A 23,529-nucleotide genomic window follows, 5' to 3' on the forward strand; every position below is an offset into this window, starting at 1 on the left:
GCGCTCACAATCACACCTGCCGTCATCAGGGCTAATTTGTTAAACATATCAATAGCGCTCCGCTGGCCTTTTCTCTGCCACGTCGGACCATTGATTCAGCCGTGGCGCTGAGTGACAACACCGCCCCCAACCCACCCCCCACCCCCAGCAGCAGCAGCAGCACCACCAGCAGCACCAACCCATAAAACCAACAGGCGCATCAAACCACTTGTGATCGATAGGCTTGCACACGCACTGTATTTCTTTTTTTATTATGAACCCTTATTTTTTGCAAGAAATATACAAGAAAAAAATGTTTGATTAATAAATAAATAAATAAATAAATAAATAAAATAATTAATTAATTAAAAAACAGCTTACAGGTTTGTTTATATCGTGCCAGCACACCATACTATATTTTACACACTTCCAATTTCATGCCAATCTGCAGATTTATTGCACCTATAAAGGTCTATTTACACAACAGTTTTGCCTCTGCCAGCCAGCCTTTTCACCGATCTCCCACATGCACAGTAAGCGGTGAGAGACACAGACTGAGGGAAGAGGGAAGACAAAGAAGGGATAGAGACACAAACCGAGGGTTAGATAAATCACAGCATGCGAAGAAATGATACTTTGCAGCCCTTGGCTCTGTGAGGGCCCGTGAGCTGGAATTCTTTTATTTGGAGCGGGGCCCCCGTCCCAGGCTCTCTCCGGGAGAGTCTCCTGTCATGTTTGCAGCATGGAGGTTGAGAGATTGGTTGGCTGGCTGGCTGGCTGGCTGACTGGCTGACTGGCTGGCTGGCAGAAAGGCCCTGTTGTGTGGCTGTGGCAGCAGCCTGGCTGTATGGCAGCACAGACCTCGACATCTGGATCCAGTTTGCTGGGAGCGCACTCAGACAGGGCCGACTCTGCCAAGGGGAATCTCAGCCCTTTGATTCCTACTCCCATGGCCTGCTCTAATTGTCATCCCTCATTATTTAGTCAAAGGTGCAGGGATGAATCATAAACTATTACACAGAGATGACATTTCCCTCTCGGAGAGAAATCCTCCTCAGCCTCTCTCCCCCTCTTGTCTCAGCTGATAACAGCAATGAATTTTATACAGATATAAAAAAAAAAAAAGCCACGGCTGGAGAATAAACATCGCTCATCTCTGGTTAGATCATTAAGATTTGGCTGCGAGGGTTGGAGAATTCTCCACGTGGGAGATTTGTTCCCAAACCGCAGCTGATGCAAGAAGGGAATGGTGAAAGTTCTGGCTGATTTAACGACAGTCCTCAATTAGAGAAGGGATCTTCTGTTGTCATGAACGTCTATACAAAATAAGAGTCCCATGTTCAGAGTGGGCCTCAACAGTAGCGATGGTAGGGATTACCGCAAATAAAAACAATGTGTTTTCTGTTTTATATAAAAGCACACGTGGTGACGCAACAAAGAGCTTCATACTGAGATGGTGGATCTTTTTTTTTTCATTAATCATCAGAAATGCCAGTGGCCTGCAATAGGATTCTAATATTTTAACAATTTATAGGTAATGGAGACAGAATTATGGCAGGGAGTTGGCTGTGTAAGGAGGGTCTTTGGTGGGTCCTACCCCGGGTTTTTGGAGTACTTCCACACTGTCCGTAAATAAATCAACGAATTCTCAAAGATAGTTGTACTGCATTTCTGTTTGTTATCTAAACCTCAAACTTACCCTACACTGTAATGTCCAGATTTTGCAGTTTAACCCTCTCATTCAAATCTGCCCAAATAAATAAATCATCCCCGTTTCCATCACATAAAGTCCAAGAACTTATTTTCACAACCTCTGGAAAAGCAGCAGAAAATCTGGCTGTGTGAGTGCAGCTTAAACCAGGACAAAACAGGAAGAAAGAGTACTAATACAGGGAAAAACAATTCATAGATAAATACTTCCGGTTTCATTTCAATCTCTTTAATTAACATCAGATGAAGACAGAATAAATGTGATGGAACTAGAAATACATGCTAATGTGATTTGTGGGTCATAATTTCGCTGAGCCTAAACACTCGTCTCACCTAGCAGCCTGTTCTAGTCTATAATCCGGGCAGTAATGACAGCTATGTGGCTGTGGAGAGCACAGGTGAGAACAGGTTATGTTGATCTAATGTACTTCTTAAAGGCGGTGCTTCGTTTGCCTTTGATATTTCCTCTGTTTGTTTTGAGAACAAACTGAAGCGTGAAAATGTCCTGTGCTTGAGTGTGTCAATATGTGTGTGTATGTGTGTGTGTCTGTGTGACGTGCCCTGTTCATTACCCCAGAAGAGGAATGCATATTGCTGTCTGCTTGCCGTGACACATGACATTGCCTGTGACGATTGATCAGTCAATCATTTTCATTTGAAACCAAACAGCCAAACTGTGAGAGAGAAGTGTAGTGGGAGTATATGAATGCATCAAAGCTGCCCACCATCCCCACTTTCCCCACCGAAACCAACAAAGTTTCAGTGACATGTACCACTTGCATTTGCTGGAATACTGAGCGGTTCAAAATGAGGCAGAAAGATGTGTATCAGCCCCTTCTCTCTTACACTGCTTTGACTCCTCTGTTTATAGTAGCCATCACTCGCTCACCACCAGATAGATGGGCCGTTTTTCCTTTTGTATGTGGAGCCTAGCATCAGATTAAGCAGGCTCTGATTTCAGCACTAATTGTGCACGTCCACTTAAGAAGCTGACAGCTTGGCGAATGAGGAGGCTTGCAGGCCTCTGCGGCGCGACACTCATCCATCACAGCCTAACCGATTGCATCCCTCTGAAGGCTCAACACGCTAACACCATTAGCTCTACTGCTGGGCATCTAACTAGCACATCACTCACACAGCTACATGCTAACAGCATTACAGCTAATGCTGCCCCTCTAACTAACACATCCGTCATAGAGCTAGAAATCCTACGGCTCCACAAAAACACGTGGAACCGCATTGTCTCTCAGAGACAATCACCCACATTATTTTGCCTCTGTTACATTTGTTGCTCTGTTGCTAATGCTCTCATTTGTCTCCCAGAATGCTGAATGCCATTGAAAGAAAGTTGTTTTGATTCTGTTCCATTCTGCCCACGACGAATCTAGGCGTATGTTCGGTTGAATACACATGCCTCTATGAAGGGAGCCATTCAAATCCGATTATGATTTCATATTTCACAAAGACAGTACACCACTAGGATGATTTTTAATTAGAACCAGAATCAGTAAAAAGAATGGGGCATAGAGACAATAAAAAGAGGAATGCATTCATCCATGGGATGATTCTTTAGCTTTATTTAAGATCTGTGCCAATGTGCTAACAGCATTAATGAAGTTATAAAGAATTATGAGGGGAAATCAAATTTGCCTCGCCACTTGAGCGCCACTAAAATGCCAAACAATAAACTACCAGATTGCAAATTAGATCAGTAAAAATATCAAACACATTGCGGTGGAGGAAAATCCATAATTGCATTTAGTGCCTGGCCTCTCCTGGGGGAAGAGACACTAAAGATCATCAGCAGGCTACACGGGAGCCGCTATTGACAGAGCGGTAAAAATCGACAGGCTAACTAAATAAACACTCCAGGCTCCATTAAATATTCAACGGCTGAGATTTGACAGTCTAGCATGCCTGCCTCTCCCCATCGCCTCCATTGGCTTCTCTCTGCAGCACATCTTCCCCTGCCCACCCCCCCACCTCTTCCCCTCCTCGACTCCCTCCCCCTCCCCTCTTCAGCATCTCCTCCTCTCTCTCTCCCCCCTCTCTCCCCTTCTCTCCCCCGCGACTCCTGACAGCAATAAATGATGCGGTGCCTGAGGGCGCTGCTCCAGTGGGAGACCTGGGAGGATAGAGCAGGAGAGCAAAAGAAATAAAGGGGAGACAGCCTATGACCAATGGCCATTAACCAAGGGCTGAGGTAGGGCCCTATGACATCCACTGACACCCCACCCCCTCACCACACTCTCATTCTCTCAGGCAGACTCACACATGCACACACACACACATATATACACGGTTACCAGCCCGAGCCACCATAGCCCCGTTTCTCCCTTTCTGTTGTTTATATTCTAATACCTACTGCAAAGACAATTGGACCAGAATGCGCTGTATGTTCAAAACAGAAGTAGAAGCTGTTCTCTGTTTGAACTCAATCACAATCAAACAGTTTATCCTGTTCGTTTCAAACAAATCCGGCACCCAGAAAGAGCCGAAAAAGGCACACACACCGCTACGCCATCTAAACTCCTGTAGCCCCTTGACGAGACCATGCGCATTCATCTGCCGTGGCGAAACGGAGCGAGGTTATGCAAATGAGAGATGACAGTATTATTGTGCGAGGAATATCAATGGAGTAATTACTGTTCCGTGTCGGGCTATTGGCCCTCCGCTCCCGCGCCCAGCCAACGCGCTTCATTTCTCAGCCGCCCTCTCGGGGGAGAGATGAGCGGCGTGCTCTGGAGAGCAGAGCTAATAATGGCAGCTCGGATACAGGCAGGGCTTAGACGAGCCCCGGGGTCCTGAGCCGCAGACTGCTAAACGTTGCAGGGGTCTCGGGAGAGCCCCCCAGCAAAGATGAAATGATTAAAAAACCACCCAACCTGACTGACAAGCTGACCCGCCACCTATAACTCTTTGTGTGGCGGGTCAAACCACCGGCGCTCGCTTCAATCATAACAGCGGGTGACCTTTTTGGACATTAGCTGGCTGCCTGACAATGATTCTTATTAGAGAGTTTCAAAAAAGAAGAAAAAAAAACCCTCAATACTGGCACATGAGGGGAAATGTTCTAGGTAGCTAAGCAGGAGAAATGTGTTGCACACAGTAAATCAAGATCTAAAATATGAATCAAATGGAGTGGAGCTTTGCAAATCGAGGAAAGTGATAGAGATATGTAAACACGCAATTACTCTGTGAGTACTTTGCTTCACTGACAATGTTTGTAAGATCATAATGATCTGGTCTGGCTTCTTTTAATATGGCTTGGCAGCTGTCCAATGAGCAAACTCCTTTGGCATGTAAGTGTCATCAAATTTAAAGCTCAAATTTGTCGAGGTGTTTAACAAAGCACTCTCCTCCTCATTACTCTACGCGCAAAAGCGGCAACTGCCTGCAGAATTGTAAGATGTCAACTTTATCATCTTTTACAGGTGAGGGATTGTCTAATAAATAAAATGGTAAGAAGGCAGAAGTTCATATGATGGGAGAAAGGCAACGTGGAGAGGAACTTCAAAGGACGAAGGCTGGTACAGGCCCTGGAGCCGTGAATTAACATACCAAGCAACAGGAATGTTTCTCCCACACACCTCACTACTGCAGGAGAGATCGCTCTTCTTGCAAAAAAAATAAAATAAATAAATAAATAAAAAATCTCCAATCCCTTAATTGTGTATTTGGTCATAATTCAATTAAAGAAAATATCGATTAGGCATGTACAATATGTGAGCTTGGAATTCCATCTGCAGTCACACTAAGCTTTATATTTTTCACATTCTACATAGCAAAATACATTTAGAATTAGATTTTTTTTTCCCAACATTTTTAGAGCTACAATACATGAAGAACTCATTTCTTGACCTCAATGTCAGATGAGCGCTTATTTTTCCAATGCCACGAATACACAATTATCTCCACCTCCTCCTATCTGTTTAATGATCTGGGGCGTCGCGATTGCACGACAGAGGACGGATGAAAAAGGAGGTTCAGGGGCTGCACTTGTACCTTCACACCATTCATTTCCAGGTCAGGTGCACCTCTCGCCGTGGCCCGACACCTCATATATCTTACAGGCAAGGACCAGCTTATCTCCATACTTATCTCACAAGTAATAATTCCCACTTAAAGCCGCAGGCCCCCTAGCAGATGACTGGAAAAGGACGGGAACCGCAGGCCCGGGTGGTACGCCGCTCCCATCGCAGGCTTCACCAAGCTAGTCCGCGCTACCGTACGAAACTCCGCCGCCGAAACACGTCGGACCGCCGCGGCGAAGCGCTCATAAAACACAGAAACTCCTAAAATCCGACTGATTGATTTGAATGCGGGTGCAAAAGTCATCATAAAAAAAAAAGATTACGTTCTAACTATTTCCCTAAGGTCGAAAAGTGAAACGTCGCTTATTTATGAACTTTAACCGCAGTGAGATCTGAAAAAAAAAAAATCATTTGTGAACATACGCAGCTAAAACAGTCAAGTCAATCAGCCTTTGCCGGTCGACGAGCACCAGAGAGAAGCCAAGCTGAGCGACAGAACTGAGCCAGATACACAAGGCTCTTGTCTGGCGCTAAAATGCTTTACTCATGCAGAGGGCCGCTCAGCGTTTCCCCCCACAAACCCAGAGACTCACTGAGGATGAAAAAGTCAAACATGATTTTCATCCAATCAGCGTCTCATTTCAATCCGGCGCAGAAAAGCGAAAAAATATTACAAGAGCAATAAAAAGTGCCAAAAAAAAAACAAAAACCTCGAGGATGTATATCTGTGGTGTGAAATCTCAAATGTTTTCCTCCCTTCCCTTTTAACTGCTATTGTTCTTTTTGCTTAAGTGGCCTGTTTTCTTTTTCTTTTTCTTTTTTCTTTTTTGGACTAAGTCTTCTTTTTTTCTCACAGCAATAAAGAATAGCATGACAGAAATCTGCCTCTCCCTGACATGGTTTCCTCGATGCCATAAATCTGGCTGTATGACTAACTGGCAAATATGAGGCCATTTTGTTTATTTTTCCTGTTTCTTCGCTTAATGTCCTTTCAGCGGAGCTTTGATCCTGCGAACCTTATGGATCCTCACCGTAAACACTTACCTTCTGAAGACACTTTTATCACCCTGAGGTTTGATGCCAGGCATCTGCACGGAAGTGTAGCAACAGATAAACTCACCAGTCACCAGCGAGGGCAGGGAGGACAACAGGCTCTCCAGGTGAAATGTGTTAGACTATTCTTTCATTCTCTCACGCTCTTATTTTGGGTTATTGTAGGTTTTTGCATGGCCTTATTATTAGCTGTGCTATTCAAACATGTCAGCATCTTACTATGGTTAATAAAAATACCACAAACTCAAAGCTCGACGTAGATGGAACACATCATGCCATTTAAAACCATGTTTGTTTTTAAAGTTTGTATAGTTGATCCCTATATCTAACCAGATGAAATACACTGTACTATCATCATAAAGACTGAAGACATATTAGTCATTATATTTTTGGTGATATACTACTATCAAGATTTCATTTATGGATTTACACACACACACACACACACACACACACCCCGAGTATCCACGCATACACACAAGCAAACACGCACACCACCCCAGAACATGACACTACGCTAACACAACACAACGCAACACACATCAATGGTGATTTCTCTATGAGCAGGAGACCACAGGAATTGTTTATCGCCGCGGATCAGAGCGGCTAATCAGAAGCAGGCCGCTTCTTCTTGAACCTGTCCGAGGTCGAGATGTTTCCTCATCCCACACTGAGACACGTGCCATGGCATGACCTGCCCCCCCCCCCCACCCCCCACCCCTCCCCCTCCTCCTCCTCCTCCTCCTCCTCCTCCTCCTCCTCAGTACCCTGCCAACCCTGCATCCCCAGCTCCACATCCAAAAGGGACGCTCTGTGATGTTCCTTTATCCCAGCGTGACTACAAACGTCCACGCCGTGGGGCACGCAGCGAGCGCGGGGGGAACCGTGCCTTACTCAAGACAAATGTTCCCTTTCGTTTTGGTTTATTTATCCCATCCGTAATCTTAATAATTAGCAGATAATGCATATTCTTCCCCCCTCTCAGCCGCGAGTTCATACTTGCGCATATCAAAGACGCAAACGAATCATTATGGTAAATAAAAAAAGTCACAAAAAAAAAAGAACGAAATGCAACCCCGAAAGTGGGGAACGAAATGTGATTGCTAGGCAAAGTAAGAGTTTCCATTAGCATTTGCCAAAGTACCATTAAATGTTATGGGCACATCAAGGCCCACAGAGCATGTTGGTCAGCACAGTGGGAGTATGACATCTTACACTGTGCAGGGCCCCATTCTGGACCATGCAGACAGCTTCAAAAGAACTTAACCATCAAGAAAAACAGTCTGTAGGCCTAAACCACAGGGCCAAGCAGCACTCACAACGAGATAAATGTTGAACTGAGTTGCCCTCTGCGAGAGCGTAGCGCCTGACGCATTATTGTTAGTTACGCAACCTTTCTTTGATATAAACAACAACAAGAGCATCGTAACATCCAGGAAAAGCCAAATGCCGTTCGCACAGAGGAAGCGACACACTGCTATAGAGAGAGTGCCGCGGAACCGAGGCAGTGTGGCAGAAGTGATGGAGCTCTGCTGCCCATGAGGGATGTTTCAAAGCCACTCGAACGCTTGTCAGTGCAGTTTATTACTTCCTTGAAATATCTGTAAAAGAGGAACCATTGAGCAAAAGAAAACTGGTTAAGAGCTGGGGGTGTAAATCTCTTTTAATGCTGCTGATCCCTGCGTTAGTGCCGCTTCCAGAAACCGCTCGCTGTTTCCCCTTCCCTACGGTTCCCTCATTACGCATCGTCTAGGAGAAATGGCTACTTTTTCACTTCGCCTTCTCAAATATTGCAAACTATAAGCGGTTTTCTAAGTTATAACTGCAGGGGCTGTCTCTGCCAAGAGTCTGTCGCTCGCACTCTGGGTTTTTTTTTTCCCCCCTATTTTCTGTGGCTGTTGGTAAGAGAAGCCATGCCACAAAGCCAAAGTTGTGACATACAGAGGCACGCTGTTACAGTATAAACTCGACATGGATAATTGTGATACCGCATGAACATCTCTGATGACTCGGATACAATGGATTCTGATGAATGCTGCGTTAGTAACGTTCCGCGCACACGTCGTCAACACTGAAATACGCATTTTGGGACGATGAGGAAATAAACGTTTTGGGTGTTTTCTTTCAGCGGGGATGGATTTTGACAGTGAGTCCTGCAGCCCTCCGTCTCTCCCCCAGGTTAGGTTAGTTCCTGGTGGGATGTTTTTGTGTGGAGAGGCCACCTCTCTCTCTTATCTTCCTGTCATCTCTGTGGGACGGCAGGGCACGACTCCTTCTCTGGCTCCAGAACCACAGGCTTCCCCTAGACACCAAACCACCGCTCCACACTAGATGTTCTCTTTAAGAGGGTGGGTGTTTAGGGCGTGTCAGAGGTTATTAGTGCCAGAATGTGTGAAAAAACCAGACCTGGGTGAAATAGCATTTGCGAATACTGTTTTTTTTATGGGTTGTTTCGCTCTGTTTAAGTGCCAGCAGTGTGGGGTTTACCACATAAGGCAACACAGACAGCCAGAAAGTTTAGACAATCACAAGGAAGTATAAGTTGTTTTTTTTTCTTTTGTGATTGACAACTTACCTGACACTATCTGAATTCTCCTGATCTGGTAAACCGCATTCCCACTGGTATTCCAAGCTGGGTAAAATAAATGTCACTTATGCAAATGCATACAATCATTTGCAACTACCATTTGGCCCAGGTTTGCTGCTGTGCCTGCATGTTTAAAGCAAATATGAGATCATATTTCTATCCCAGTAGTACCATGACATGGCAGTTACCCCTTGACCCTATTTACTGCCAGTAATGATGACGCTTTAGTTGACATAAACGCACGCATATTAGTGAGATATCAGCATATGTAATTATCAGGAGACAATTAGGGCATTACACAATCTGACAAGGAGAAATAATGTACATGAGAGAGAAAGAGTGAGAGAGAGAGAGAGAGAGAGAGAGAGAGAGAGAAAGAGAGCAGCAGTCATTCCTATGTGTAAGTTGTGGTGAGGCTAAAACCTATAATAAAATCATGAATGGCAGCATGTGTGTAGATAGTCCCTCACATAGACATACTTGTGGGCAATAAGAAAAACATACGCTGCCTACTGAGGCAGTGAACCCTCATGCACGAGCTTGGAGAATGTTAATAAGGATTAGAGTTAATGCACTTATAATATTCTTCGCAAAAGGGCCGAGCGTGTTTTCACCACTGTCTTTGAAGAGGACAAGGGCTTCTGCCAAGCAACACTAACTTTCATGTTGCGTTTGAAGAAGTTTTGTATGAGGCTTTCTCGGTGTCAAATGTAACTAAGGGGAGAGCGCGGCTCACAAAAAAAAATCGCAATTCTCAGAGGAGCAGATGCAAATTCCTTCTCTGTCAGATAGAATGGGTCTGTATGCGCTGTGATAATTTCTCTAACATGGAAGCCATAAGAGATGCTTATGCCGGAGAGTGAGCCGTGACCCTGCTGACCTCCAGCCTGCTGCCTGGCTTCTGGTTAGTGTAAGCAGCATCCAGCTGAAAGCTACCAGAGGCCTTCATGTGTATATGTTATGTTTCCAAGGAAAGATGGACCAATTAATCTGATTATAGTCGCAAATCCTCCAACATGTGTAGGCCCGTCTGTGACCATGTGCGGTACAGATGTGTGTCCAAGCGTGTGTGTGTGTGTGTGTGTGTGTGCATGTGTGTGTGTGTGTGTGACGAGAGATACACAGAGAGATAGATATATAGACAGATGGAGAGGTAGGTAGGTAGAATGGTAGATAGATAGATAGATAATAAGTGAAAGAGAGAGAAATGGCTACTGGTGTGTGTACACATGCAAACATTCGCAAAATCCTACATCATGGCTGAAAATAAATTACCTACAAGAAATATATTACCTTGAGTGACATTTTGGATACAGTGAATTTACCATGAGCCAATTTGAAAAAAAATGGGCATGGGTCCACCCAGAAAAAGATGTTGTAAGGGAACTGTAACTGTATGCAAATACAGGCTGTGGGTGACTGGTCGCTCCTCGGAAGTCAGAAAGCGACAGCTAAAAGTGCCTGAAATGAAATACTGGGCGAAATAGTAAACCGTCTGTCAAAGCCTCCTCGGTCTGTTTGAAAACACAACACCAGAGCACTTAAAGGTTTTAAACAGCCCCTTTTCATTGGCATGGCCATGAATATGCCTATTCTGAGGGCGATCCTTTCATTTTCAACCCAGAGATCTGAGTCAGTCGCGGCTCTGTGTTCCGGCAGGGCCGCGCATGTTGCGCCGCCGCCTGCAGCCCGCGCCGAGGGGTGAGAGGAAGGGGAACGAGGAGCTGACAGACAGGGCCTGATACTGCACTTCCACCGCAGGCCAATCCCCGGCTAACCCCTGTGCTGACAGCCAGGATGTAGCACTCATCCACAGGCCACAGCCCAGGCTCTGGGGCCCAGGAAGGGAGAGCAAGGAGAGCAGGGAGAGGGCCGGTTGGTTGATGATAGAGGGGGGGGGGGTGCTGGTGGTTTGGGTGGCACGCACCGCTTTCTGCCTCCAGAGCAGCACAACCGAGAGGAGAATCCACAGACTGTGTCGCCTGCCAACAGCGTGTCCAATGCTTGGCGGAATGACAGACCCGCTACACACTCATGCGAGCAGGCACACACACACACGCACATATGGGTATGCACACGCCCACTCGCGCACAGCTACACACATGCAAGCACAAGAATGCAAAAACACACATACAAAGACAAACTGTAACATATAACACATTGTGATATAAACATATTAAGCGACGGCAAGAACAGACATGAAAACACGTTCGCACCACAAACTTAAAATGCAGTCATGCTAAGACCATATTATTCCTGCTGCTTTACAGGCTTTTAATATTTGAGTGAAAACATCTAACACAGACATAACAAGCGACGGCCTCGCTGTATTTTCACTGGCGCAGTGTGTTTCCACTGACATTAAAGTAGTCATGTGAAACATTCATTTAGCAAACTGCACAGACAGACCTAACATTTGGGAAGCTTAAGCTCTCAAGCTAGTCGTAACTGATAACGCGATCGCATCAAAACTTCGATTCTCGGAGATGGGTTTGCGAGTCAAAGCCTTGGAACCGCTGTTAGATCGTAGGGGTAATAAGTCAGCGCCGAGCAGAAGCACAGCGGAGTGATGGAGGGCGGAGAGGCCAGCGGTGACCCCGGCTCCACGCTGCGAGAGGGCTCCGCTCAGAGCCGGAGCTGTCTCTCCAGCTGGGATCACAACACAAACGGCGGAGCTTGGGTTTCAGAGCGCAACGCCGGCCCGGGGCCGGGATGGCTCTCCCCTGTGTGGCTAAGGCCTGCGGGGCCGACATGAGGCAGACAGACACCCGGGGGGGGCGGTGGGCCCGCTCACTCAGGAGGAGGCAGCGACAAGCACACAGGCCAAAGACTGATTGGGCTGCCTCAGACCACAGGTTTGCTTTTTTAACTGCTGAGTTTGGGTTTGCATCCAACCACAGCCTACTACAGCTATTTGTGTTCAATGGGGTTTTCCATTTAACTGGCCCCCAGAAGCAAATTCGGTGCATAAATAATGTGCTACGAGGCCCAAAGTTGAGTCAAACAATATCACAGGCTCAAGGAGAAAATAGAGATGAATAGAGCAAAACATCTCAGCTTTCACCTGCAGCAAGACATTTTTCTTACAAACTCGACTGAATAGAAATCTCCGTCAATAGAGCAAAATAAAGTCACCCCACCCCCCCCCACCCCCCCACCCCCACACACACACACACACACACACACACACACATACACTTAAAAAAACATTTTGAAAAATTTCCATGTTTCATCCCCTTAGCCATCCCTTTCATAGACACCGGATCATTTTGCAGCGTTTCAAGAGTCGTGGAATTTCCCAGGAAGACGTATTGTAGCGGCTCTCTGGGAAATATTAATATCCAGCCAGCAGAGGTATAAGGTAAAGGGAGAGGAGAAGGGATTGTGTGTGTGTCTCTGTGTGTGTGTGTGTGTGTGGGGGGGGGGGGGTACAGACGATCAGTATCATGGTACAGTATCTGATGATGAAATGCCTCTTAAATTGCAACTCCTTCCATCCCCCAATGCACAGCTCTCTCCACTGTATGTCGCCTCAGTGTGCGGGGAGAACATGGCGTCTATGTCGTAGCTCTCTGGGAGGGGAGGGTGTAGGGAAGGGGGGGGGGGCAGGCGGGGGGGTCCAGGATGGGCAGTCATCTTCTCTGTACTCTGCACACACTCCGCTGTCATCACCACTGCACTGCAGATCCTCCACATCTGCCCTGCCTTACACCGGTTAACCCTGCTCTTACCAAGCCTCCGTCATCTCTGCCTCCCCCTCCCCTCCCTCCCACGCCTCCACTCCCCCATCAAGATCATCCAAATATTTCCCCTCGCTGCTTTTTGAAGCTTCCATGGGTCACGGGACCTCGTGCACAAATCACGCTGGCCGTGCCGTGGGGGGGCCGGGGCGGCCAGAGAGGACGGGAGTCGGACGCGCCGAAACCCAATCTGCACTGTTTTCATACGGGGGTTATTTTTCCTGCCAAGGCAGCCATCACCAATCGGCAGCCGGCTCTAAACAGAGAGTTTAGGGAGCTCTCGCAGGCTCTCGATGCTGTCCTGGCAGCTGATTTCAACCATATTCCCCAGCCACACCAGGAGGAGAGTAAATTCAGAGAGCCTGACAGCCTGCAGTGGTTAGGCACGGGGGTTAGCCCCAAAATACATGGCTCCGGGTTTATGTTGATAGATGGAAAACCAAATCCATCTCATGGTTTGCAATAAAACGAAGATGTTAGTTTTTACACTGTGACACCACACTTGCTATCTTTTTTTTTGGGGGGGGGGGACTTGAATAATGATCTACCGAGCAAGGGAGCTGAGAAATGCAAAGAGTGAAAAAAAAAAAACAACTTCCTCCACTTCTAGAGAGGTTAACTCTTGCTGCCCCTGCAACTGAGACCTTCTATCTTTTGAAAGGCAAGTGAAAATAATAAACACGCAGAAATGAGAGCAACAAAAGAATCTGGTTAATTCCCTCAAGGGGTGGTGGTTGGGAGGAGGAGGAGGAGGAGGAGGAGGAGGAGGAGGAGGAGGGTGTGTGGGAGGGGGTTCGATACCTAATGCAAAATTTTCATAACAGCCTCAGTAGTGCAGTATTGGACAGGCCCTCAAAGCGGGCCGGTAAACAGGACAGACAGAGAGGGATGAGCCAGCGGACCCTCCCTCCCACCCGCGGAGCGCCCCGGCTCGGGGTGAGAGGGCCGACGCTGGGCGAGGAATCCGCGGCGCTGCGTTAAAGTAATCACATTGGTCTCACCGCATCTGATCTGCAGTCTAACAGACTTCCAAACAGTTGAATGAGTAAATAAAGTGCCCCGGGGGACTCCCGCTGGAGACGGATTACCACGAGGGTGCGCACACAAAGGGAGCCGAAGCCCCGCGAACCCACGATGGGAGCCGCAGACAAAAGCCGGCGTTGGGCCTTCGACCAGGGAACCGGCAAACTTTATTAATCTCATCCTAGACCCAACCCCTCCTGCCACTGCAATCCACGCACTCGCAGACCGGCGTACAGACACATGCTCTGGTGTGAGCAGGTACACACTCTGATATGACTTTGTGTGTGTGCGTGTGTGTGTGTGATTTTGTGCATGAGTGGGCGAACATGCATTATGTGCTTGTGTGCGTGTCTGCGCAAATATGGCCATTTGTACACAGATGCATGTATGTGCTTGTGTGTGTGTGTGCGTGCCTGCATGTGTGTGTGTGTGTGTGTGTGTGTGTGTGTGTGTATGCGTCCGCTGGAGTGCACAGACCACATAAGATGAGTCTCATGCTCACTTGGCTGTGGAGGCCGGGGTCTGGAGGGGCCGAGGGGCCGTGGCATTCTGCAGCCCCATCCTACCCCTGCCCAATTCTTCCCCTCTTTCTGGGCCTGACACAAATAAAAGGATTAGGAGCCCCCGTTTCCGTCAGACCCTCCATTCAAGACAAAGCTCCGACCGGCTTAGTGTCACACTTAATGATAAAAGTGCAAATCTCTGTCAGTCACTTTGGGCAGAAATACCGGTGTTTGGGGGGCTAATCTCGTTTGATGAAGATTAAAAGGGGTAAAAAAGACAAAGAAATGTGTTTTGTTTTGTTGTATCTGCACAAATACCTATACTATCGAATGATGTCAGGCAGGCGAATTTGACATGCAACGACTGAGCCAGTCCCACAGGAAGTGAGTGTGAGTTGCTGAAATTTAGCGTGTTTTTTTTTTTTTTTAAGTAAATCTGGGAGAGCGGAAAGAGCGTAGAAAAAGAAAGAGACAAAGAGAGAGAGAGAGAGAGAGAGAGAGAGAGAAACAGAGGAAATTGCCTATGCACACATGCAAGTGCACACACACGCATACACACACACACACACGCACACACGCGCGCCCACACCCTCACAAAACCCGGGGTGTAGTGTGGATAAATACCCTGCTCTGCCCAGATTCCCATGTAGAGCTAGAATGTGTGACGTGAGTGTGAGAGTAAGCCTTGGGCACACAACAGTCTGAATGCAGCACTTGCCACTGTGATGCCAGTCCTCTCTAGTGTATCTGTGAAAAGCCTACGTGTTGGAAAAACATTCCAGAGTGGGATCACATATACACAGTTGGGGCCAGCAGCGATACTGTGAGCCAGCAGCAGAGGCCATGTCTCAATTTCTCATGCACGTTCGACCAGGCTGCCTTCGAGAACAAGTGTGGACTATTTCCAAACGAATCCAGTTCCACAGAAGCAAACCAGACAAACAGATCTGAAACGTAATTAGAATTAGTAAGAATGTGAAGGAGTTTTTTTTGTCATTTTTCACACACTTTCGCAAAAACACATTGTAAATGATATCTAAAATGAATCATTTTATCACCTGGATTAGCGCAGCAAAAAGCCTGCTAGTTAAAATTTTGATTCTCCTCATTTAAACAATGACTCTGGCAAATCCAAAAGTGAAAACATTTGCTGAGTGCGTGTATTTCTCGGTTGGCCACTTTAACAACCTCAAACCGATTACAGTATTTCACAGATTTAGCCAAAATCTAATTTGTAAATTGCATTTAATGGTTTGTGGTTGCCTTCCTTTTTTGTTATGAAGAGTTGTCATGCTGTGAAAATAAACCTGAAGGCCCGAGGACTTGGAGCCAACGAGGAAAATCGCCGCGTTGCCGAGCCCAAGCCGTTCTCTCCACCGTCACTGATTAGCATTCCCGATTGACTGACATGTCCCACTGGCTGCCTAACAGCCGGCTTTAGGAGATGAGGTTAAATTGTGGCTACCAACAAATTGCATGCTTGAGTTCCCCTGCACCCCTCTGCTATCATCCAGTGTAATGTGAGCACACCAGGCAGATCCCTCTGCAGATCCTTCTCCTCCCCTGCACTCCAGCTCCCCCACACAAAGCCACAGAGACCTCTTTCCACATCCCCAGCCACCAGTCTGGCCTCTAAAGTGGTGATGGGCATTACCGTGGCTGAGCCTCTGTGGCTTCCCAGAGCGCCCTGCGAAGTGCTTTGTGTTCCAACTGCTACTGCGCGCACACACACACACACACACACACTCCATACCCAAGCATCCCTACCAAAACACACATGCACACGCACAGATCGGAAGTGCCTTTACAAAAACAAACCTTGATGAAATCACCCATGATTTAATGATACAGCCAATTTCACCTACAATTTACTGGGATAACAATGCAAAAAGCCCAACAAAAAAATAACCACCTGGTTAAGTGAATATCAACAGCAGACTATAGAACTTTTTATGTGCACGTATCTTGTGTAAAAATTTATAACAGCGCACTATTCATATGTACGTGTGTTCATGTAAAATTATCTGTTTAATCAAATATTTATGACTGAAAGTGGCGATTTGTGGGAACCGGAAAGGACGAAAACGAGTGAATACAAGATGTAGTTAGTGATGCAAATAAATACCACTCCAACAGGTCCTTAATGGGTCAAAATGCATTGGGGGGGGGGAACGGTTAGCAAGCCATGAGATGACAGATGATGCATCCTAGTATGCTGCTGGGACAGGCCGAGCCATGTTGACATAAAACCCAATACTTCCTTACAGAGGAACGGGGCCAGCTCCAGCCAGCTCCTTGCCGAGCACTAAAAATCCCGGCAAGCTGAAGCAATATTATCTAGCTTAGTGTTGCTAACATTAGATTTGTCTCTCTGTAGAGGTCCTCCTTTATTTACCCAAGAGAAGTGGCTATAGACACATTTTTATCCTTTTTAGGTAGAATTAGAAAACAAAGTAGCTTGAAGTTAGAAAATCTTCCACAGAACAACATGCACACCTATGGATCAGCTGGGCTGTTTGGCTGCTTGTTGTGAAATACGCTGGCAGGACAGATAGTCTTTAGTTAACTACAAAACTGTGGGACTAGGTTGACAACACAAAGCACATCCAGTTTTGTGTGTGTGAGCGTTCACAAAGTGCCAGGCCACGCGGGAGTGTCCTAGAGTGAGTAAAACACACAGTGAGCTAACGCAGAAACCCAGCCGTCAGCATCTATCCACCATACTGCTGCAGCGTCCCAAGCACAGCTAATTAAAAAACAACAATTTCACAGGAGGGCACTCCTAACAGTTCTAAAAAGCACCTCTCAGCACACCAGGGGATCGTCCAACACTGAGAATTACAAGGGAAGTGAGACAGGTTCTGGGAGCTCCAGTTTTATGGCTTCATCACCGCTCTGTTTTTCTACTATTCATACTACCGTAACGTGAATTTAATTTTGCTTTCAACACGTGAATTGCAAAATTTGGAAAAATCTGCATGCTGACGTATTTGGATCCGTTACAAATAAAACATTCTAAAATAGCATTTTGCTAGACAGTAAAACTTTATATAGCAAAAAAAAAAAAAAAAAATGTAAAAAAATCCCACCCTGGAATGCAGGGTTTTATACATCAGCAGCAACCGAAAGCACATAGTGTGTAATATAGTTACTTAATGTTATGCTTGTAGATGGAGCCCACTGCTTGAACATGGCATTTTCTAACAAGGCAGTCCATTACAGGGGTGTTGTCCAACACTTCGGTCAAGTGATAGCCTTATTACACGGGTCCCTTCAAACCATCTGCTTGGTTAGAGGAAAGGTCCCTCTGGGGAAAAGATCTCCCTCTTTCTAATGATGTATAATTGACCTCCAAACACCAGGGCACAACAAACTCTCTGGGGGTGGTGTAATTCCACTCTACCTTTTACATACCGCCCGTCTCGTTCGAGCTTGTTCTCCCTCACTCGGCTACGGCTCCCATCCAGCTGACAACTCTGCCTATTTACCAATCAAACTCGCTCTGAAATACTCTCTCAGCAGGCAGCGCCGATATTGTTGTATTTCCCCCTCTGTGAAAATGCAGTCAAATTTCAGACTCAAGATTTCCCTTTTTGGGGAAAATTGAGCTGATATCACCACATCTCGGATTTTTTAGCATGAAATCTTGAAGAAAAATGTAACTTGTCATGACCCAAGACATTCACCATCTTCCACTCATTCACACAAATTGCTATAATTCCAATATGTTCACATCGAACGCCGGTAAAAAGACAGAGAAAAACAAACACAGGTCAACTGCATAACATAAAAAGAGGAAAACATATGGGATAAAGGCTAATAAAATCAAATCTTGTTACTATATAATTGCACTATATGGAGCAAGTTGTGTTGAACTGTGTTGGTGGGAGTTTTAATAGCACAGTACACAATTGTTTTCCCCTGTCTGCACTTAAACCTGTTCCAAAGGTGTGAAAAAAGACTGCTTGCCAATTCCTTGATTTATTGTAGCTAGCTAGAGCTGATTACGGGGCATGAATCAGTTGCTGTTGGAATGTAATTAGGCACGTAGACCTCTGTAAGGCTAGGAGCTCTCTTCACCGCCCAAAGCAGTTTGTGGGCTGACAAATGCATCTTAAATGGGTGTCATAAAAGTCAAAAAGGTGCCAATTACATCTTTAAGTATCCCATCAATGCAAATGAAATAAACAAAAAAAAAAAAAAAGGGATACTTTTGTCTAGGTGAAGGGGAGACCCTCCAGCTAGCTGTGAACCTGGGAGGGATGGAGGCGGAAAAAGAGAGAGAGAGAGAGAAAGAGAGAGAGAGAGAGAGAGAGAAGGAAGAATTAAAAGATGGAACGTGTGATGAATAATAGTGTGTGAGAACAGGACGGCGCCCAGCAGGTTGTTGTGTTTGGCCTGGATGTTCAGACTTGCCACACAAGCTCACAGCATTCAAACTACCAAAGGTAGCAAAGCGAAAGTGGGGTCAGTTTAGAATGGAAGACCAAGTATGGCACTTCAAAGGCATATCCACATATTATTTGGAAGAGGTTAGGAAATAGATTCTGTCGCTCTCTCTCTCTCTCTCTCTCTCTCTTTTTCTTTCTTTCACTACACACACAAAACAAACAAATAAATAAAGAATAATCGGCTGTGGTGAAGCAGGCGGGGAAACGAGATCCGTCTCTTTGCTGGACTGTCTCAGCTTCCAGGCACCTCTAAGCCGTGACGCCGTGACTCCGGTCTCCCATAGTTACTGCTATGAATTTCCCATTGTTATCAACTGACTACACTCCTGTCACAAAGCTGGATGAATGGCACGCATGGCAATAGATGTAACTCATTGTTGGTTGCAAGGTATCTAGCAGAGAGCCATAATGTCCTAGTAATCGAAGTAGAATTGTTAAAAAGCCCAGACACAAAAAGCTGAAAATTTAGTGACAAGCATGAAAAGCACTCATGCAATGAGAAACACAGGGGCACCCCAGGGTGCACACAGTCTGCACAGTCCTCAGCATTTAGCCCTCACTGACTTAGCCTCAGCATTTTCTTGATTAGCTCTGCCATTACCGGTTGAATGTGATAATTTACTAATTTAGTAATTCAGTTTACTAATTTATCTGACTCCCTGGCTTATCACTGTCATGCAAAAGTATTTTTCTAAATTCATTTTGGAATTGTAATTCATTTTAAATTGGCTTCTGCCATACTTTGGAATGCAAAAGTTTCAAAATGATTATGATCATTTATTATAATAACAGTAAGGCAGTATATCACAATTGCACAATTGACATTATTATGACTATTATTGTTATTATTATTATTATGACTATTATTGTTGTTGTTGTTGCTGCTGTTGTATCTCAATACCAATCTAATCTGTATTTTATCACAATAGTTTGCTATTGTAATTAAACTCGGCGTTTCAAGTGGAAAAAAAAGACCGAAAATAATTAGATGGTTTCGAACTCTGAAACTCGAAATTTGACAGTAAATTATTCATAAGGTTATAGCCGGTCTATGCTGTGCGTGCGTGCGTGTGTGTGTGTGTGTGTGTGTATGTCGCGCGTGCGTCAATGTGTGAAGTTTTAGGCCTAATTATTTTTTCTTACTAACTCCCCTTCACTGTGTTTAGCCTTGCGTGTAGGACTAACTTCTACAAAGGATAAAGCACAGGTTGTTTTTCATGAAACTGTTAAACTGTTGCCGTTCCGCGCATGCCGACCGCAAAAAAAAAAAAAAAACCTCCAATAAAATGAAATAAAATAAAATGAGCTAAAATCCAACAAAAAAATGTAACGATAAAATGAGGGGAGGAAATAAATCTAATAGAAAACGTAACGCAAAAGTGGAGTGAAGGGGGCATCGGGTTTAGCAACTGAATTATTAATCGACATAATCAGAAAGTAAATCTAAACTCCGCTGTGGGCTTATGTGGTTCAGTGTGTCAGGAATTAACCTATTCATTTTTTTTTTCTTGTTTTGAAACTATCTGAAACTGTTACTGGGGAAAGGCCGCATAATAAAACCAGAAAACATGACAGAGAGCGGAATAAAATGGAGAGACAAAACGCCTGCACGCTCTCGGGCCTGGTCGGGACCACGGAGCTGCTGTGAAGCACTCACTGGTTCCGTGGAAATAAATGTGGAAATACCGTGGGCCACTGTGACAATAACAGAGCAATAAATATGACAATAATATATAGCCACTAATGCAATCACCGTCCAGCCAGTGTGAGCGCACTGCAAAAATATCCATCTTTTAGTCTCTGATTTATTCTTAATTTTTTTTAACATGTGAAAAGTTCTGCCAGTGGGATGAGATAATTCCACTTTCTCCAACTGCTGTTTGACTTATTTCAGGAATTTAAATAAACAAGTGTCAGTATCTTGACACACGGCAGAGTAAGCCACTATCAATAACGCATCAATAAAATGACACTATTCAAAAAATCAAAAAATAAAAAAGGAAAATAATTTGTATTTTCTCACCCCGTTGGCAGATTTTCCCACTTGTTTTAAGCAAATTAAGACTTCATATTGGATTAAATGAAATGTTAAGATGGACATTTTTTTTGCACTGAGTGAGACACATTAAAGAAGGCCTATAGGCCAACTGCAGCCGAGCCACTGCAGTGACTTTTTGATCACTGCACACACCAGCCAAAACATCTGAGGACATCTAGACAGACATCCTGCGAAATGTGCTTACTGTTGGTAGTCGTGTTTGCAGTAAAGTTTCCTTTCTCTGAAGTAACAGCTGGTGGTGAGAGGTTGTTGACACACAGTGCACTGCAAACACTCTTCATGCCACGAGGAATCGTTGACTCTCATCAAGAAGCGGTCGGAAATGGGCCGCTGGCATCCTTCACACACGGAGGGATGATGACATTCAGTCCCTAAAATGGCATTTGAATTGCACAGGCCCGTCAGAACAAAACAGGGAAAAAGGCCTAAATCATAGTCAATATTCTCAGATAAAAGCCACCGAACAAATAAATCTACACTGATTTATAAAACAAATTAATTGGGAATGGGATTAATATTATAGCTATTCGGCCAAACCAAGAAAGTAGTGGATGAACGTTATATATTTCCTATGGAATAAGGCCTATAGAGGCTACAGCCTACATCACTCATCCAGCCATTTGATGGCAGGGTCATTACACATGCATGGAGGATGCGTATAGCCTTGGCAATTATGGGAATAAACCTCCATTTCTTATTGTTTTGGTTCTCGTTGTTGTTTTTGTTTGCCACATAAAAAAAAAACACTTTTCATTGTTTTAGCATGCTGGTTGCCAGGAAGATTGGAGGCTAGAAACGTGTCACGGAAAAAGGAAAGGGCAGTGAGCATGCACGCATAATGGCATCCAGACAGGAATACTAGTCTGTTGTAACTTTAATTGAAGTTATGTGTGCTTCAATGGGGTTTAATGCCCAGTATAAGACTTACCGAGCATGACTCCGAGCGTGGCTTGTCCCGATCGCAGGGGATGATCTTCAATTTTTATGCCGTCCAACATGATGCACGCCTTGGACTGTTTTGCCGTGGAGAGGCGCTCCAGTGACACCAGACCTGTTGCAATATCCATAAGAACACCGTCAGACTTCACTACTAAATCCTATGCGGCCACAACACTGGAAGAAGACCACTGCTGAGCATAAAACCTGTTGAAACCGTATGAGTTCCGTATGAAACAGCCTGCAGCTGGGAGGACAAAAAAAAAAAAACATGAACTTAACAGAAGTCTAAAAAAAATCGCCTTTGATGCTCACAACAGTGTCAAAGTAAACGCAGCCTAGGCCGGCTAAATAAATCCCTGATATGTCAGAGAAGCGTGGGGAGACAGTAAAGCAACAATAAACGTGGAAAAGTCTCTGAACAGTCACCTGTTATTATTAGGACTGAGGAAGCTTTATCTTCTGTTCCGCAAGCCGACGGGAGAAAGCCGGATTCCTTCACGAAATGACTGTTTTAGTCGAGCAGAAGAAGGGCAAAAATGACAACAAATCCAAAGATATGAGAGTGAAAAATGTCCCGACAGTAACTCTTGGAAGTATAGAGAGGGCTGCTCGTGCCCCTGTCGCTGCAAAAAGTCTGAGATCGAGATTGAAGCGGGTGGATCCTCCCACTCCTGACTGCATGCATGGCCACACTTTTTTCACCCCATTCACTGCCATTGGGATGCTATTGGTGCAGAGTACAGTGCGCTCCACGCAGTCCAATAACAACACGCAGGGACAGTTACCCGTAAAGAAGACTCAGTAGAAAAATTCTAGATATTTTTTTATGGGTATGGATTGACATGGCATGCTCTAAAAACAACAACAATATAATGATAATAATAATAATAATAATAATAATAATAATAATAATAATAATGATAATAATAATGATAATAATAATTATATAACTCTATTTCAACTCCTATTTTGTTCTGATATTACATTATTATTTGATCATTATTATTAGGCCTATCATATTATCATTAGACCTATCATTCATTTTCAGCTTGCATGCGCCTTCTACAAAATATGCTGCGGAGATTTCTATCGATTCTATTTCTATCTTTCTTTATTGACTTTAAAAAAAAATATGACGAGGCGAGAATTTCACTGCATTTGCTGCCAAACTTTATTTCTTTATCTTAAATTGTAATATTTTCCTTGGTGGGGAAAAAATACAGGTGGGTCCTATAGGTCTGCTGGAGCATCATATGCTTTACTCGCTAGAGTCTTTTGAGTATTGTTTCCAGTCGGAGCTGCTAACCTCCAACTGATGCACCTGGCGATCAGTGGTGATAACAGCGGCCTGTCCAGCTCTGAGATGGCCAATAAGAGACACACAAACATGCATTTTCGTCTAATTCCGACAAGAAATAATAAAAAAAAACAATAACAACAACATATGCACA

At 44.9% G+C, this 23,529-nt stretch overlaps 1 protein-coding gene across 2 annotated transcripts in view; it reads right to left on the bottom strand.

Moving 5' to 3' along the window:
• lmx1bb (LIM homeobox transcription factor 1, beta b) overlaps window positions 1-22,206 on the bottom strand; it is a 44,346-nt gene extending 22,140 nt beyond the window's left edge. The window contains exons 1-2 of one of the 2 annotated variants that reach the window (XM_071927866.2): window positions 22,068-22,206; window positions 21,324-21,510 (exon numbers count right to left, since the gene is read on the bottom strand). In XM_071927866.2, the coding sequence (XP_071783967.1) occupies window positions 21,324-21,510; window positions 22,068-22,206 (326 nt within the window). Of the gene's footprint in view, window positions 1-21,323; window positions 21,538-22,067 lie in introns of both variants that reach the window. The other variant, XM_071927867.2, reaches the window with a different exon arrangement.
• Window positions 22,207-23,529: the final 1,323 nt, after the last annotated feature.

Source organism: Centroberyx gerrardi, chromosome 8 (assembly GCF_048128805.1).
Source record: "Centroberyx gerrardi isolate f3 chromosome 8, fCenGer3.hap1.cur.20231027, whole genome shotgun sequence".
Lineage (NCBI taxonomy): Eukaryota > Metazoa > Chordata > Actinopteri > Beryciformes > Berycidae > Centroberyx > Centroberyx gerrardi.